The 17,852-nt window shown below is 38.6% G+C and overlaps 1 protein-coding gene across 1 annotated transcript in view; it reads left to right on the forward strand.

Moving 5' to 3' along the window:
* galnt16 (UDP-N-acetyl-alpha-D-galactosamine:polypeptide N-acetylgalactosaminyltransferase 16) overlaps positions 1-17,852 on the forward strand; it is a 43,738-nt gene that overhangs the window by 8,280 nt on the left and 17,606 nt on the right. The window contains exons 2-6 of the mRNA XM_036593365.1: positions 2,089-2,270; positions 4,440-4,538; positions 4,773-4,840; positions 11,954-12,019; positions 12,775-12,896. Coding sequence (XP_036449258.1) covers positions 2,089-2,270; positions 4,440-4,538; positions 4,773-4,840; positions 11,954-12,019; positions 12,775-12,896 — 537 coding nt within the window. The remainder of the gene's footprint in view (positions 1-2,088; positions 2,271-4,439; positions 4,539-4,772; positions 4,841-11,953; positions 12,020-12,774; positions 12,897-17,852) is intronic.

The following is a 17,852-nucleotide window of genomic DNA, read 5'->3' on the forward strand; positions in this document are numbered from 1 at the left end:
CTACATTCTAGTTGTGTTGTTTAGTATGCAAAGTATAGTATAAAATGATACTGTGCCCTACACTCAAGGCAGGCTGACACGTGTGCTGACCGACCTCAAAATCAATGTGCTAATCAGCCCCACCCATATCAGAACACAGCTCTGTATGTACTTTAGGTCAGATAGCTAACATTATTTATTGTTGGCTTTCGACTCATATATCAAAGTATGACTGCACTTAACAAAACGGATGAACGTTGGTCAAGAGGGCATCATTTAATGTTTAATCATCTACTGACCCAGAGGTTAATGCCAACCAGCTTAACCTGACCAAATAGCTTCATTCTGCCTTACGATTGTGCGGAAAGTAACCTCAGTTACGTTTCATATACAGTTCTGTATAGCACCAAAAAGCGTTCTTCTATCAAGCTTGACATAATAATAGCAGAACACTTTTTGGTGCTATATAGAACTATTTTTGAAAAGGTTGTTTTATAGAACCATATACAACACACTCTCCATCAGTCTGAAGAACCATTTCACCATGCATACAACCATTTAAGCATGAAATGATTCTACATAGAATTCATGGTTCTAAATAGAACTTTTACCTTTACTAAAGAACCCTTGATGAATCATTTTTTTTAAGTGTGTGATAGATACTTGATGCACCATTACAGAACTGAGTAACTTACAGTTCTATAAGTTACTGAGTATTTTTGTAGTTTTATGGCCTGCTCCTTTTGTAGTTTTACTAAGTATTAGTTTAGGCTAGTCTACACCCCTGCAGTTAGGGGATGCATTAAAACCAGTCTGGCTGTATCACTGGAGCCTGTGTCTGTACAGAGTGTTTTGCTGGTAGTGATACGGTTCTCAGTATTCTAGGAGTGAGATCAGATACCAGAACAGAGTGCATCTAGGACTCTCATGTTCTTATCACATTCAGGTCTGATTCAGAGACACTTCCAGCACTTTGTGAATGATGGTTCATTTGCAGTCTAGTGGATTACAAGCGAAAAAAAAAACACTTTGTCAGCGTCTTTTTTTTTCCTCCGGAAATGGAAAGTGAGGTCATAGTGTCTGAAACCTGCGTATGGGTTAAGCTTATCCCGACAGCTCGTTAATAACACCGAGCTAAAGAATGCTACTAAAGAATGCTACTCCCCCATCACTCTACTCCCCTGACTTTTTTCCCCTTGTTTTTTCAAAATGCTTTTATCTCTTTTCTCACTGCTCTCCTCCTATTCCTGCATATCCAGTACCTTGGCCTGTTCTAGTTTTCCAGTCTGCTCCTTTGACCATACAGCCAAGTGGTGGTCAGGGCTGGACCCACCGCAGCTTCAGTCCAGAGCCAAGTGTACTGAAGTTCTTAATCCATACACAGCATGTTTATGGAAACATCATGAAACGATGTGCACTGATGTTTACAGCAGTGAGGCTGCAATTGGTGAGGCAGTCTAGTGCACTGTATTTGTCCTATGATAATGATAAACATTTCAGCATTCATCAGGAAATCCTTTTCATTTGTATCTTCAATTCGTCATGTGCAGCATAATCATAACTGTCATGTCATATAATGGCATAAATTGGAATACAAAAGTACTGCGGAAAAGATCACCACACACATGACTAATGGTATGTGGTTGTCTAGTCATAAATGCACTAAATGACCACATATCGTTATTCAGACTAGTACAAACCACTGCCTGCAGAAGGTCTGAGGAATACAGAATATGCAAGGTTTTGAAGTTTAGCTTGTTTTTGTGGCGCTAGAGACTGTATGACATAGAGATTACTCACACAGTGTTAGGTTGCAGATACATCTGGTACTGTTAATTAGCTTCTACTGTAGCCGGTTCTTGCTGAGCACTAATGATACGGAAATGCTTATGAGGGGAAACTGATGTGGTTTCTAAAACAAAGGGTGCAATTTATATCTCGTAGTGGGTGATGGGTTTTACTGCCTTTGAAGTATTTTATCAGAAATATTAACTTTTTCTCCAGCTTTGCTGTAGCAAACAAGAGATATAACATTTTTTCTTGTTCTTTATTCTCTTAATCTGTCTTATTCTTTAATTCTCTTTCTCTGTCTGGTTTTCTCTGTCTAAGGTGACCCACCCTCCGAGGGGAGAGCAGCAGGGGCAGTTGTTGGGCACTTTTGATGAGAAAGCCTATTTAGCCAGTAAGCAGCTGAAAGCTGGAGAGGATCCATACAGAGATCATGCTTTCAATCTGCAGGAGAGTGACAGACTGGGCAGTGAAAGGGCCATTAGGGACACTCGACACTACAGGTATTGTACGTGTACACACACACACACACATTCACACACTTTTGTCAAACATTCCAAAATGCACTCATAGCAACATGTGTAACACACACCCACATTAAACTGAGTAGCAGAAATAACTAACTGCTTCATATGATGCTACAACTCATATTTTTATGACTAAATTAAGCCCTTAAACTCTGAGAATTGGCAGGCATCCTTTCCTCTCATACTCCTACAACTACATAAGTTACTTTTTTATCGCAAATACTAAGTAATTCATAGTCATTGGCAGTGCCGATTGTAAGATTTTTAAAGTGGAGCCATAGTTTCTGTACAGGGGTCAAATGAATGCCTTAAAATTCAAAAGGGTTCCAAAAACCTGCCCCCCATAGGGGTGTTTGGAACTTTGTTCCCCTAGGAAAAAAGGAAGAAGTTATTTTAACATGAAAATGAACGCAAAGAATATGAAAGTAATTGCTGTAGAATGATTCAGTTCACTGAGTTCAGCAGCTATGCCAATATAAGTAAACATTTTACTTCTTTCCAGACTTTTAGTTGTCTGTTAAAAACCTGTTGTTTACCATACCAACGTCAAAGGGTCAGTGTTTTGACAAACTTCTGCTTTTGCCAGCTCCTCAACAGTTATTATAAATGGAAGCCATTCTAAAAACTTGCATTACTTGTGTTGTGTCTGTTACTGGGTACTACTGATAAGGCACATTGTGCTTGGACCATGATGACTGCAACTTGTAGATGATCATTTAGCTCTCAGCAGATAGTCCACATAAATCAACATGTTCTACATCAATTTCAGACAAAAACAAAGTGAAGAAAGGGATCTTGAAACTTTTTTTATATGATGTGTCTGAAACTGCTACATCTGTGGTTAAATGGCCACGATCTGCTGCTGCTTCTTCAGAATTCTTATTGGCAGCAAGGAAATCTACACGATTTACTTGACCGGCATGTTCAGCATTCAAAATGATCAAGTTTGCATATCAATCAGTAGCGTGCTTGTAGGTGGTGAATGACAGCAGAAAGGCATTTAAGGGGCCAATCAGATTTTTACCAAGCCCCTGTGGCCCCACCCCTGGATCTGCCCATGGTTACTGGATAATAAATGTTAAGGGTAATAACTTATCATCTAATAACTTAATAACAGTGTAATAATCCTAGGGTTCAAAGGGTTAGATGGAAAAAGTAGATTTTCTTTGGTAATTTTTTACTGTTTTAATTTTTGTATGGTCCCATAATCCAGTTTTACGTGTGTGGACAGGAAATCAAGTGCTTGGTTAACTATTTCTCAGCACTTTTTTCCTTCTTTTTGATATATAAAGAGCCAAAAATTAATATTTTTTGTGTCACAAAACTACCTCTTTGTTCATGAAAACACATAGATATGAATATACATTGCACATCATTCAAATTTTTATTGCTATTCTGAGGAAGCCAGGCTATAATAAGCCTTTAGCGATCTGAATTCTGTTCTGAATGTGCTTGCACACTTCATATATTCAAAATATCACAGTGCATCCAACAACAAAGGCAGCATTTATATGGTGATAAAAACATGGATACACACCGAAAGTTCCAAACCTACATGCTGATACATTTAGCTATGGCCAAAGTGAACATGCATGTGTCGTAACTCCTCTGGCAGCAAATTTAAAGTTCAAGGGGATAAAAACTATTCAGGTATTCGTTCTGTTGCATCAGAGAAAAAATCTGAGAGAAAATATACAGACAAGCAATTCAATGAAACTCTGATTTTATGTTTTAATAATTCAGCAGATTAAGTTGTGCACCACTTTACCATGTTTGTGTATTATGAGTAAGAACTACATTTAGCCTGTAACATTGTTAAGTGTTAACACTTAATAAAGTCTTTGCTGCGAATTCAGTAGTTCAATTTACTGTGTATTGTAACGGGCTGACTGGAAGAAAGTTTAATTGCAGTGGGAAAGTGTATACACTATGTGTGTTTATATGCTGTAGTCCTTTTTTTCTTCTCAGTAGTTTATTAGCTCCTGCAGATACTCAGGATGCTCATCACTGATTCAGTTGTTTAATTTTATGCAAAACAGTCTTTCTTTTTGTAACTCTGCCAAAGTGAAGCATGCACACTGCAGGCACAGTTATTATAAAGCAATCCCACCACATGTAGGACACAAAATGTTTTCTGTCTTTCAGGTGTGCCTCAATAACTTTTGACCCTGACCTGCCCTCCACCAGCATCATCATCACCTTCCACAATGAAGCTCGCTCCACCCTCCTGCGCACCATTAAAAGGTAACACTCATAAAAGTTCACATGGCTGACACAAACCTCTCTCACTGCATTCAGCAGTCTGCAGCACTAACAGCATAGTGAGAAATTAAGGGCCTTTCAAGTCTGAGCTCAATTAATATTACAGTGCAAAAGAGGAAACATCACAGTGGTATTAGTTTTCAGTTGCACTTCTAAGAATACTACACATTAGAGCAGTGTCCAGTAACACTCTCCCTCTCTCTATCTCTGCCTCAGTGTACTCATCAGAAGTCCACTGCATTTGATACAGGAGATTATTCTTGTGGATGACTTCAGCTCAGACCGTAAGTAGTTCCCCCCCCCCAATTATACACACACAGACGCACACAGATGGAAGTAGTAAATTGGTAATATTTCCTGACTTCTCTCTGTTCTCATATTACACTTTCATATAATGAAGATGGATTCATGAATGCATGAGTGGCTCTGACAGTGCCATTACAGACTATGTCAATTATTCAAATCTCTGGTAGTCATAGAGAAAGAAATAAGCTCTCCTGTCTAAAATAAAGCTCCAGTGTAATTGGTTTCATTCAGTGTTGGAAATCAACGTTTTCCTATTTCACAAAATTTAAATAAGTACAGTGATCTCACTCAGTGGATAATATAGTCCATTGCTTTCACCACAGATTACCACCAGTGGTGTAACTACTGGGGGAGCCGGGGGGAGTGGAGCAAGGGAGACCCACGTTGAACTGGCTAACCCTAAATTATAGGTCCCTCATATGGATACTCACATAATTGTACAATGATGACTCACAGAAATGACAAATTTCTCAACAACGTACAGTACTGTATGTTGTTAGAGACCACCTTTCATTCATTTAACTTCCAGTCAGAATGGCCTTTAAGTACAACTTACACACTTTTCATTGTCAGTGAAAAAAGCATAAAACTTTTATTTAACAGACAATTACACAGAAGCCTCAACAACTATATAATATAAAATATTATATTTTTTTTTTGTTATTTTTTCTATTCAGGTGTTACCTTTGTTACAGCTTCCATTTTTTTGAGGACACTTGTTTCAGTTTTTCAAACAAACCTACAGGGATATTTTTCCATGCCGCCAAAGTTCAGTCTAGGAAATTATTTGCATTTTTTATTCTTACAATCCCGACAATTTCAAACACTTTCAGTGATGTTGAGGTCTGGGCTCTGCGATGGTCTTTACCAGTCTGAGAACACCAGCACCTTCTTTGTTTGATTTACAAATGTTTTTTTTTTGGTTTATTTTCTTTTCTTAGTAACAACTTCTTTCAGACCCACAGTGTTGAGTTGTCTTCTCACAGTGGAAGAATGAACAGAAACACCTGTGGATTTTTTTAAGATCTGAAGCAATAGTTGAGCTTGATTTTCTCCTCTCTCTCAAAGATGAAAGCTTTAAGTACTGTTTATATTATGATTACAGTTTTGAGGTTGTTAGTAATCCTGTTTTCTCAATATTGTTTAAAAAGTTTTGTATTCTTCCTTGTTCAAGTGGATTATCTTATAGGTGAACTTAAAGGGCATTTTGACTGGAAATCAAATAAGTGAAGAGGGGTCTCTGACTTTTGCACAGTACTACATCTCAGCAGTTAGCATCCATCAACACTTCACAGACCGTCCTGATGTCTGTTTATCTCTTACTCATGATGCATCTCATCCTTGGGAACCATTTTCAGTCCTTCAGAACCTGCATTTTTATGTATAACTCTGAAATCTTAAGAATGGCTTGCCTCCAGAATGTCGCTGTGTTAAAGACGTAACAATTGCATTGTCATTTTTTATTAATTTGAGTCATTTTTTAATAGGAGTGCCTTTTTTTGCAGTGGGGCCCATAAGATTACCACTGATTACCACCACATATGCCTCATACGCACATGAAGGGGTGATCGAGCCTGGCTTATGTCAGGGCTGTAAGATTTTTGATTGCAAACACAGCTTGTGCATATGCATATACTGGTGCATGGGTGTGTGTGTGAATGAATGAGTGGGAGTCTGTTTATCCATACTCATTATTTCTTACAAATTAGCCAGAAAGCTGCTAATCTGTTTGCTGGCCTGGTTATGCTCATTACTCAAGTCAGCAGTCCTGCCAGGCTGCATGCGATAGAAGGCTCTTGCCTGCCAGGATGCATGTGGTAGTAGGAATCAGGCTGCCAGGCTGCATGCTGTCTAATAGCCTCTATCTGTGTGTAAAAAGCCAGAGAGCATGTTTGTGCGAAGATGTGAGCTGTAGTGAATTAGCCCAGGCTGTTTCAGGACATCTGTGGGAAGGCAGGATTTTTCACCCCTTCTAAATCCTGTTAATGCTAGTGTTAATCAAGCAGCGCGATCAGCGTGATTTGCGTGTGACTCTTACTGACTCTGAAAAGACCCATGGCACCTCATTGGTCTTAAAGGAATCCCTTACAGAAAAGTCACATATATTTCACATGTGACACGTGTGCAAAAAAACACGTTTGCAAGTAATCAGATTTGTTTTCACATGCTATCACACATGTGAACAAGTTATTTAACATGTGAAGTGTGGAAAAACTACGTGTTTTTTTACACGAGAAATTGATGTGACTTTTTTCTAAGGCATAAACCTCATATCACTGTTTTTGGAATCTCCATTATTGATGTTTTTCAGTTTTTGACATAATTTGAAAATACCTGTTACCCTTTACATTGTATGTAAATTTCATGATGAATGGACTAAAAGAAATCACCCAGAATTACTTGGAAAAAAGTCTGGTTCCATTGACTTACATTAAAAGTAAAGTATGTTTTTCCATCTCCTGTAAAGTTATCATTTTGGAGATACAAGGTTTTCTTCTGACAACAATGATATGTATTCAACAAGCCAAGATACGTCTGGTGTCTGGAGTTTGCATGCTTTTGCACTGAAGCTACAAAGCTGATGTAGCCTACAAATAATGGAAGGACTAATGGGCACTGTGCAAACAGCATGCACAAATCATCGCACACTTACCTTAAATCCCTTTAGTTGTTAAAGTCTCAGGGAATGCAGTGTAAAATGTTAAAAATGTTCATATGGTACTTAATTAAGTGTTCGATTAGACCTCCAGCAAAATGTTAATGAAAAAAGAAGATGGAAATATAATAAAACATGGCTTAACAATCGTTTATCTGTGATCTGTGTGGGCGTGGACTTATTATTCTAATGAGCATGCGTGATTGACAGCCCTCAGCACAGCACTCTCATCCTTCAGGGCCACTGAAGCAGAGCTCAACAGAACAGCGTGAGCTAGTTTAATAGCTCCATTATGCATACTAGGTTAGCTTTCGCTTGGTTGTTAGCTTTCTTTTTGTTAGTTTTCTGACTCAGACACAGAGAGATACAGAAGTCCAGAGAGGCCATAAGGTAGTTTCAATTTTCTGGATTGCTATCTTGAGATAACCAGTTAATTATCTTGTTATTTCAAGATAACAACCCAGAAAATTATAGTAACAGCCCATGGCCTCTCCAGACTTCCGTAGAGAGACAATAGAGGTAAAACAGTTTTGTTAAAGCTGAGTGGGCAGAACAACCCACATCAACCATGTGACTGGTGAGGATACTCCTTACTTAAGTGCTAACCAGGATTATGACTGATCAGTTTACATCAGAAGAGGAAAATTTTGGCAAAATTCACCTCCATTTTGTAGATACTGGAAATTCATACAGTATACTTGTACGTGTATATTGTGTGCCCACAAGAGCAAAATTAGCCTACCTAGAAATAAAAAAAAAAAATTTTGTTTGTTTAAGTAATCTCAAATAGACTTGCTGATGTATTTTTTGGCACCATATGCCATACAAGTGGACAAAAGCATCTTGAATTCTGAAATTTATCCATAATTGTATCTATTTTTGTTCAGTTGAGCCCCTCTAATGAAAAACCATTTATTAACCATTCCGCCTTTTTATCAGTAATTTTGTTTTCTATTTTATTTTTTATGCAACCTTTTATATTACAAAGCCAAACTATGCTTATTTACATTTTAGTGACCCCTTTATTTTGAATACAGAGCATCAAACAATGCCATACCCTGCTTATATGATTTCTACCAAAAATGTCCCATGTACTGTTTTTCATTGCAAGAGCTCACCTGTTAGCCTCCTAGCCTTGTAGCTCCAGTGCAAAACTAAGTACAGTACAAGCAGACTTCAGACACCAAACATGTGTGGGCTGATTATATTTGGAGTAAAAGGAAAATTGTGTAATTCTTTCCCTGTTTCTTGCTTGCTTCTATGTCAGATTATGCTCTGTTTCAGAAGGTTGTACATACTATGCCAGGTTAGATAATACATATATCATAAAGAGTCCCCTCCTCAATTATTGGCACCCCTGGTAAAGATAAGTGAAAAGGGTTATAAGAAATCACCACTGGGTGAATTAGCTTAATCTCACACTGAAAAAATGAGAAGCAATAGGTATTTCCCAGTTTCCCACACCACTCAAACACATGCATGATAATAGTCTATATTTATATTTCTATATATTTATATATTTATATTTAAGTTCCCTCTAACTTTACCTGTGTGATGTTTATTACATGCTGAGTCGGCAATTTTGTCAGTTTGCAGATGTACGCACTTCTGCACCAGTTTTAGTGTACTTCGATGGGAAACCCAGTTTTGCAAACAATTAACACACCGTGATGAGTATTTTGGAGCAAGATACAGTGGCTGGATTTCAAAAATGAGTACACAGCATCACATCTTTAAAAGTTATTTAACAGTTTTTTTAAAGCTTTATTAAGCTAGTAAGCGAAATATCCTCATAATTTTGCTGTAGCCCTGTTTTGAAAATTGTCTGTCTCTACTTGTCAGGTCACATGCGTCAAAACGCACCAGCCTCTCTGAGGACGGGCAAAAGTCTGTCTTGCGAGTCTAATCTCTCAGTGTCTCTGCCTGGTTATCTCTTACTCCATCTGCAATACATATATGCATATGTGAGCAGATGGAAGATATGAATTAGCTGTGGAGATTCACACAGACAGACACAAACACAAGCACATGGTGTGAAATGCGTCTGTCAGACTCCGTATAGCGTCTGCTATGCCAGTGTGTGATAGTGTGCGCTTGACTTTTGCCCTCACTGTAATCCAGAGTTTACTCCTCCCCCTCACCATCTGTCCATTCTCCCCTCCCATTCAGGAGTGACATTATACATTTAACTTCACTCTCTCCCCCTCCCAATCATTGTCACTCTCTCTCTCTCTCTCTCTCTCTCTCTCTTTCTCTGTCTGTCTCTCTCTCTCTCACACACGTACACACACACACATTTACATGTGCCCATAGAAAAAAACTCTTGCGCACACACATACACACATTTGAGCACAAACAACAGAGATTTTAACAACAAACACATGCAAAGATATTACTGCACACACAGTGTATTGTGGGTGGATTATCAGGCTGGTCAGTGTTAATGGTCCTGCAGAAGGCCAGATTTGCTCGATCTGTAGAGCCAGTAGAGAACTGCTGTTAATCTTAAACCCTTCAATTGTGTGTGTGTGTGTGTGTGTGTCACAGTATGTATTGCTCAGTGTAAAATATGATTAGATAAGATACAAGATCAGAAAAACTGTGAGATCATGAAGTCTAAGCAGTAACTATAGGACTTTAAAGTGTTTGGCACCATAAAGTTTCAGCTTTATTTAAAGTGATTTTAAAGGTGTTGGAGTTGGATTTTTATGCTGATAGGCAGTAAAAGGGCTGGGTGATATCCAAAAATAGCACAATATTTTCTTGTTAATAAAATCAGGCTTATGGATTATATAGCACCCCCATTAAATAACCATCAAATTACTTATTTATTTTTTTTACCACTAAGTAATTAAATGAAAATCTTCAATGAAAACCACATATTAAAGAATAAAATACTGAGTAGCTGAACCTTTATTTGAAAACTATTTTACCTCTTGTTGTGAAAGTTATGACTGCATCGACACGCATTCGTAGCTGTTTCTTCTCTTTAAATGATGCTTACAAGTGAATTGCATGCTGGAGAGATTCCAGACTGCCACACATGTTCTGCTTAAGTAAATGAGTGAGTTCTGAAGTTATGTCCACATGCTTTATGTATAAATAAACAAGGTGTTTTTGGTCATTATAGTGCTCTAGATATGTGTGGGAAACCATGAAGTATTATACTTTCATAATTTTACAACGCTAAACAAACTGTGACTCTTAAGCTGAATGGAAAACGCTGATAATTTTCCTGAGATGGTATGTTGCATTATGGGAAATTTACTCTACTGGATCTTATTAATGCAACGTAATAATCAATTGTTTTGACAATAAAGAGGAATCAAATTTTATATCTCTATATTATTTTAATATCATTAAGCAGACTGTTTAAAATTAAATTAGTCTTCACTAGCTCTCTATCAGTTCTCTTTTCTCAAAATAATGACTGTCGCCTTTGATCACCGATATTCGATTACATCACCCTCATGCCAAGGCTTAGGCACTAAGTCAGTTGCAGTCATTTAATTTTTCACCCTCCTATGTGATCGTATTGCTTTTTTACTGTCCAGTTTCACATTTGTAAAAATGTATATGAAAGACACAAATGACTCTTGCCATCACCATTGCTTTTCATGCGTGCAGTCTGTTGTATTTGTAAATAGTTGGTAATTGAATAGCCTTAAAGGAGAGTTTATGTCACAAAACACCACTTCTAATACTGTGTCTTAGGCAGCCAAGACAGCTGTTTAAAACTATTTATCTGGGCAGTAAGTGTGTTTTGTAAGTTTTGTAACATTAGAGAAAAGTATAAATTAACATAAATACAGTAGAACATTGGTAGATTTATGATTTTAAAAAAAGTTATTAATATCTTGGTTAAAAGAACACAGCTTTGGCTCCTGACTTCTTGCTGCACTCAAGCCTTTGCACACATTTGTTCCATCTTTCCATCAGCAGCACCTGATTTAATTTAATGAAGTATTGATTAGCTGAAGAAGGAATTGGACGACGAGGGTAAATTCTGGACTCCCTTGAGGTCAGCTTTGGAAATAGCTACACTAACAAATTGACACACATCAAATCACAATGTGTTGTATCATCTGATTGTTATTAGTGTGTTTTTGACTAATAAATGGCTTTACATGTTATTTTCTCAGATGCCTAAGTCTTTTTCACAGCATATAGTAATACATGTGTAGAATCATTATCATTGGACACATTGAAATTTTTGTATGTGATATAAAGTGATTTTTAACTGTTCTTTTTTCAGTCCTTTACATGAGCACAGCTATAGGCCGACAAATGTGGTTGTGGGCGCTGCACATATGTGAGATGCATACTAACTGTCGGGGGGGGGGATTGTGGGGGATGTTGATGTGTTGCCATGTATATGTGTGTGCGTGTCAGTGTGTGTTTTCTCTGTGTAATCTGATGTCCCCTCTCTCATTAGCTGAAGATTGCCAGCTGCTCTCTCAGATCCCAAAGGTGCGGTGTCTGAGAAATGAACGGCGAGAGGGTGAGTGTTGAGTTCATGGGGAGCGAGGGGGGCTGGGAGTGATGCACACGAAAGAACAAAGAATTTGTATCTCTACCTCCAGGCTGTTGAATAGATCCAACACACATTTCCAGCTTTTTGGCTTTTTTTTCTAAATAGAAAGGTCAAATATTAGACCCTGTGCCAACATCTGTAATCAGCAGCTGTACCAGTAAGTCAGACCGCTAGTTGTTGAATGATGAATGTTTTTTTTTTCCTGATCCTCATTTTAAAAAAAAAATCACATCCAGTTTTCCACAGAAAGCATTTTTGGCAGTCACAGCAGCAATGTTACTCTGGAAATGAATAATTCAAGCTGTTTATCGGTAAATCGGAGAAATTCTGCCTGCAAGTTTACGCACATAGGGCTCTCTGGCCTGGATTGGATTAGACTTTGATGCTTTAATTTCTTGATTATCAGTGGAAACGTAGAAGGACGTAACTAGATCTTTCTGTTTGTTCTTTCAGTCAGCTGGCTTTTAGCCACTTGAAGCCTAAAACCTGCCAATTTGGCAAATGGAAAGAAAGAATGCCCTCAGGCTTCATCAGCCTGGGTGTAATTGCTATTGAAATCTTTGTTTTGGCTTTAATTTCATGGTCACCAACTAAAATTATATCACTTGAGTGAGATGAATTCCTATGCAATACAGTCAGTAGAGTCACAGTTGTTGTACATGTTGCTGCAGTGTTACTGAAGCTGTAAATTAGCTTATTGTAAAGGCTGTCCTGTTGGTCAGGTTTGATCAGGTCTCGGGTCAGGGGGGCCAGCGCTGCCTCTGCTTCTATCCTCACCTTCCTGGACAGCCACTGTGAGGTCAACACGGACTGGCTACAGCCCATGATCCAGAGGGTCAAAGAGGTGCGTGTTCACAGTTGTACACACTCTTACACATTTACACAGCTGAAAAGACTGAAAGCTGATGCTGTGTATACATTGCTTATTTTTCCACATACATACAGCAAAAATCAGTAGACAGTGTAAAAGTCACTGGATGTGCCTCGCCATGCTGCACAACATATAAAAATTCAAAACCACGACAGAACACACACCGGTGCTAACATACAGCACCTCTCAGCAAAACTGAGATTACTGTATTAAATTAAACCCAGAGCCAGACCACAAAAAGCCATACAAGTTGACAAGTAGCTTCAAATATACAGCCAGAAAGGCTAAACAACCATTTTCATCTTAGCTAGTGTTACAGTACACAAAATGTAGTGACGGTTTGTACTGTATTTGCAATGCGATGCTATGCAATACTGCACGTCTCAGTGCGTCCGCTGGTCTTTAATCTTCCTGACATGAAGGCCTATTTGTACACAAAAACACACACATATGCACATCATTCTACCAAATCGATTCAAAGTCACAGTTAACAACACATTTTAGACTTTTTTAGGGTTGAAAATTTTCAAGACTAAAATCCTTTTGCTTTGAGTGACCCTATACCTAAAGTGTTAAATCTTATTTAAACAAATGACTGAACATTCCATTTTGTCACTACCAGTAATAACACTAACAGCACTTTTACAAGTGTTTTGGTAGTGACAGTTTCAGCTAATATTGAGCATAGCTAGCAAACACAGCTTAGAACAGTTGTACACATAAAATCATAATATTTTTCATTAAAACACAAAAAACAGTTTACTTAATTGCAGAAAATACAATAAACATATTCAGACTTTGGGACATATTCAATTCAGCACTTTTCGAATAAAGTTTCAAAAATAAACTCATGACAAATCTTTCAACTTGACTTTTATCAAAGAAAAAATTCAATGAAATCTTTTAAAAGACATTGAAAGAAAATGCAAAGAATGTAAGCAAGTTGAAATTTAGGGGTTAGGGTTTGGGACAAGGCTAATGTAGGACAAAAGTGCTTCCAAAAAACAGAACAAAGGTAAAATAAATAAATAAATAAAACAAGGAAAACAAAAGGAGAAAACCAAAACACAGCTCAGACTAGCACAATAAACTAATACAGTGCTTTGTGAAGAGACAAAAACAAAGGCAGTATACACACAAGGCTCAATTAGTGCCAAATCTGAAAAAGACTGAGAACAAGCAGAGACTAGAGTAATGGTGACTGAGCTGAATGACCCTCCTGGATTTGGACAGCAGGAGTGGATGACAACCAGCTGCATGGGACAGGGTCTGGAATGGCTAGCAAGGCCAGGACAGGGTCATTAAAACAATGGGTAGTGGCAGGAATTAAGGCATTAAAACCAGGGACCATGACCAGGTTATATATGTATATATAAACCTGAACATAGCACAAACTTAAACTTAAACAAAGTTCAGGGCTGGCAGATTGGCAGCTTGAGATAGCAAGAGAAGGCAGTGTGCAGGGCAACAGGAAGGCGTGAGAGATTGAGTGAGAGATACTGAGTGATGAATAATAGCACAGGCCACTAGAGCATGAATAAAAAGAGGAAAGGGCAAAGATCATCTAAAAACAGTTGCAGCTTATAGATGATCTTTTCTTGGCTGTTGCAATAGGGCTTGTGTTGTGATTAGGTTGGAATTTGAGTGAAACATAGGCTGTAGGAGAGGGACTGAAGAGTGTGCAGTTCATTGACAGAGCCCATCCTCCAATGGTAGGAGAGCCAGAGATCAGCAGGACTACAGCAGCAGAGCAGTTGGACATCTGTATTGGGGCTGGGGCTGGACAGTCATTAGGAGAAAGTGATGTGGTGACAGAAAGACAGTCTAAGGAATTTGGAACTCTTTGGAAATGACTGGAGGCAAGGCACCAATGTGCTGGGAAGGCTCAGGAACTGGAATATGAATAAGAAGTAAGGGGCACACAGGACATTTGCAAGTTATTACTTGCCTTTGAATTGAACTGGTGCACCAAGACAAATTCTTTCTCTGGTAGTGACTGTACACCAGAGGGCCCAACTGTGGTGAACTTGGAGGTTTGATATTTCGTCAGCACTACAACAGACTTGGAGCCTGGCTTGACATGAGCAGCTGGGAACACAGTCTGTGTGGCAATATCCAGAGCAACTAGATGGGCAGAAGAGACTTCCATAGCTGCTGGTGGGGCAGTGGATATGTGCTGAGTCACTGTAGTGTCCTGAACCACTGGCAGGGCAGTATCAGTGTCCAGAGCATCTGTGGCAGGCAAACCAACCTTGATAATCATTAAGGTGGGTGAACCTGTTTTGACATCCTCTAGTACAGTGGAGCCTGCATCAACATCCATGAAGACAGGTAAACCTGGAAAGACATTCGCAAAGGCAGGTTAGCACATGGACATTCAGGAAAGTGACAGGTGTAACTGGAGCTAGACTGGAATGAGCATCAGGGAGCGACAGGATCCCTGTCAGAGTGAGGGCCAGGGATGTAGCCCAGGTCATCTTCAGAGGCCATGTGCACTGGCCTAGCAGTGGGGGACAGCTGAGTGGGGCTCTGGAAAGCCAGCTATGGAACAGTCTATTGACCTGGCACTGGAACAATACAAGCAGCCGGCACTAGAGCAGCTCAAGAAGTCAGCAAAACTAGAGCTGGCGCTGGAGAGCCAAAACTAGAGCTGGCGCTGGAGCCCTGCATGGGGGACCGTAGAAGCAGAGAGAGCAGACTGAAGGGTTTCCATGAGTGTAGCCTAATTAAGGACAGCTTGATCAAACTGGGTTTGGACACATGAGTAAAAGTCCTCCATTGTCTGTATTTTGTCAAAATCAGCCCACTTCTGTGCTTTGCCCCAGGGTCCAGATTTTACTATCAGTAACTGACTCCCTAAGGAAACAAATCAGCAGGCATATCAAAATCGTAAGTTAGCCATATTCATATTTGCTTTTAATAACTAAGTGTGAGAGGTGGAGGAGCATGGCTGGCTAGGCATGGCAAGACCTGGGGAAACAAAAGATGGCTTTCCAGGAATATAAACAGACCTAGGCTCTAGAGGCTCTAGCTTACTTGACAGTTGATCTTGAAACCTGTCTCCTTTGGGTGCAGTCTCTGCAGCTGGTGCATCTATACAGGAACAAGGAAAACAAACAAGGAGATCTACAAACAAAAAAAAAGCTAATGCAATGCTACACAAAGAGACAAAAGCACAAGGTGTACACCATTAGCAGGAAGCTTGAGGACCGGTCCAAGGGGGGAACTCCATGACACATATATTTATCTTATTACTATCTCAATTAATGTCTAAGGTTTAGATAGATCATAACTTAATCCTTGTAATTATATAAGGTCTGAGTGCTTAATTCAGTAGGATGGTCCGTATATGTATATATGTATATATGTATGTATGTATGTATGTATGTATGTTTATTTATAAAGCATTCCAATGTGTGTTATAGACCATTTCTAAGAAGAATTTTTCTTTTTTTCAGGATATGCCTTGTTGGGGTGGGCTTTACACATACGAGAATGAGCAGTGCTCTATTATGATTTTATGACATCATGACACTGTAGCATTGAATATAGCATTGATCATTCTTGAATGTGTAAAGCCCACTACCAGCAAGGTGTATATATATATATATATATATATATATATATATATATATATATATATATATATATAAAATCTCATAATAGTAATGAGCATCAAAGTACGAGAGAAACAGTTTTGGAAAACGCAAACAAGCAAAACGGAAAAAAAACATCTTTCTTTAATCTTTTTCTTCATCAAATGTGGGCATATGTGATTAATCACAATTAATTTTAATCATCTGACAGCCCAAATGTATAATATTTAGTATTTTTATAATTTTGTGTTCTATTTATTTACTTGTTACCATGTCTGCCTTAATGTGAGCGACTGCCAAGACCAATTCCTTGCCAATAAACCCAATTCCGATTGTTATGTGGGAAACGCACAATTTGGAACGTTTTCAGCAAGCCAAGATTCTCACACACATACACACGCAGACACACATGTACACACACAAACACACACACACACACAGTCATGCATGCACACACACAGATCCACTCACACTGTTGGGTAACTCTGTGACAGATGAGAACATTCTGACATTTTGTGTGTTAAGAGTCATTTATAACTCACAAATGGCCTGAGTCCAGCATGACCTTCAGCGATACTTCCTTTGAGAGGGAGAGAGGAGAGAGAGAGAAAGAAAAAGAAAGAGACATAGGACCGACACAGCTGCTCCAAACAACGCTGCCTGTCCCCTTCTTTGTCAAAGTTAACTAAATCACTAAGATACCATTATCCTCTCCAACCCTGTTCTCCAACAGAACAGCACAGCTCCAAGATAGTCGTTCTCTTTTTTCAATACCTCAACAGTAATTTCATTCTTTTGATATATCATCTAATATCTTCTGCCCTGCAGCTAAAGTGTCTCTTTCATAAACGTGCACAGGGGAAGAAGCCCCTCTGTTTTCTCTTATCTCTTATTGCTGTACGCACTTTATTTTGGCAAGCTCGTACAGATTTTACTGTGTGCGTTTTAAAGGCTATACAGGATTAGGAAATGCCATCTGAAAATGTAAAGCTTTCTCCTAACCCTGAATTTGAACTGTGCTGGGATTAGCTTGAGAATATGTTGCCATACAAAAGTCTGAGATTGCTTTTCATATTAATACTGTTTGTTATTTTTATATACAATAATAACTTATGAAGCATAGACCAAAATATTATAAAACAGGTGTGAAAAAGGTGTTTTAGCAGCGGTGTATACTGTAGACAGAAAGTGAGTATACTATAAATCAGCACCAGCCCAGGACCTCTATGTACACACAGAGCAAGATCTATGTTTTGTATGTTTTAGTGAAACATACACATTAATTTATGGTAATCAGCCAGTTTACTGTACAACACTGGAGTGTGCTCTGTTC

The sequence above is a fragment of the Colossoma macropomum genome, unplaced genomic scaffold, assembly GCF_904425465.1.
Source record: "Colossoma macropomum unplaced genomic scaffold, Colossoma_macropomum, whole genome shotgun sequence".
Taxonomy (NCBI): Eukaryota; Metazoa; Chordata; class Actinopteri; order Characiformes; family Serrasalmidae; genus Colossoma; species Colossoma macropomum.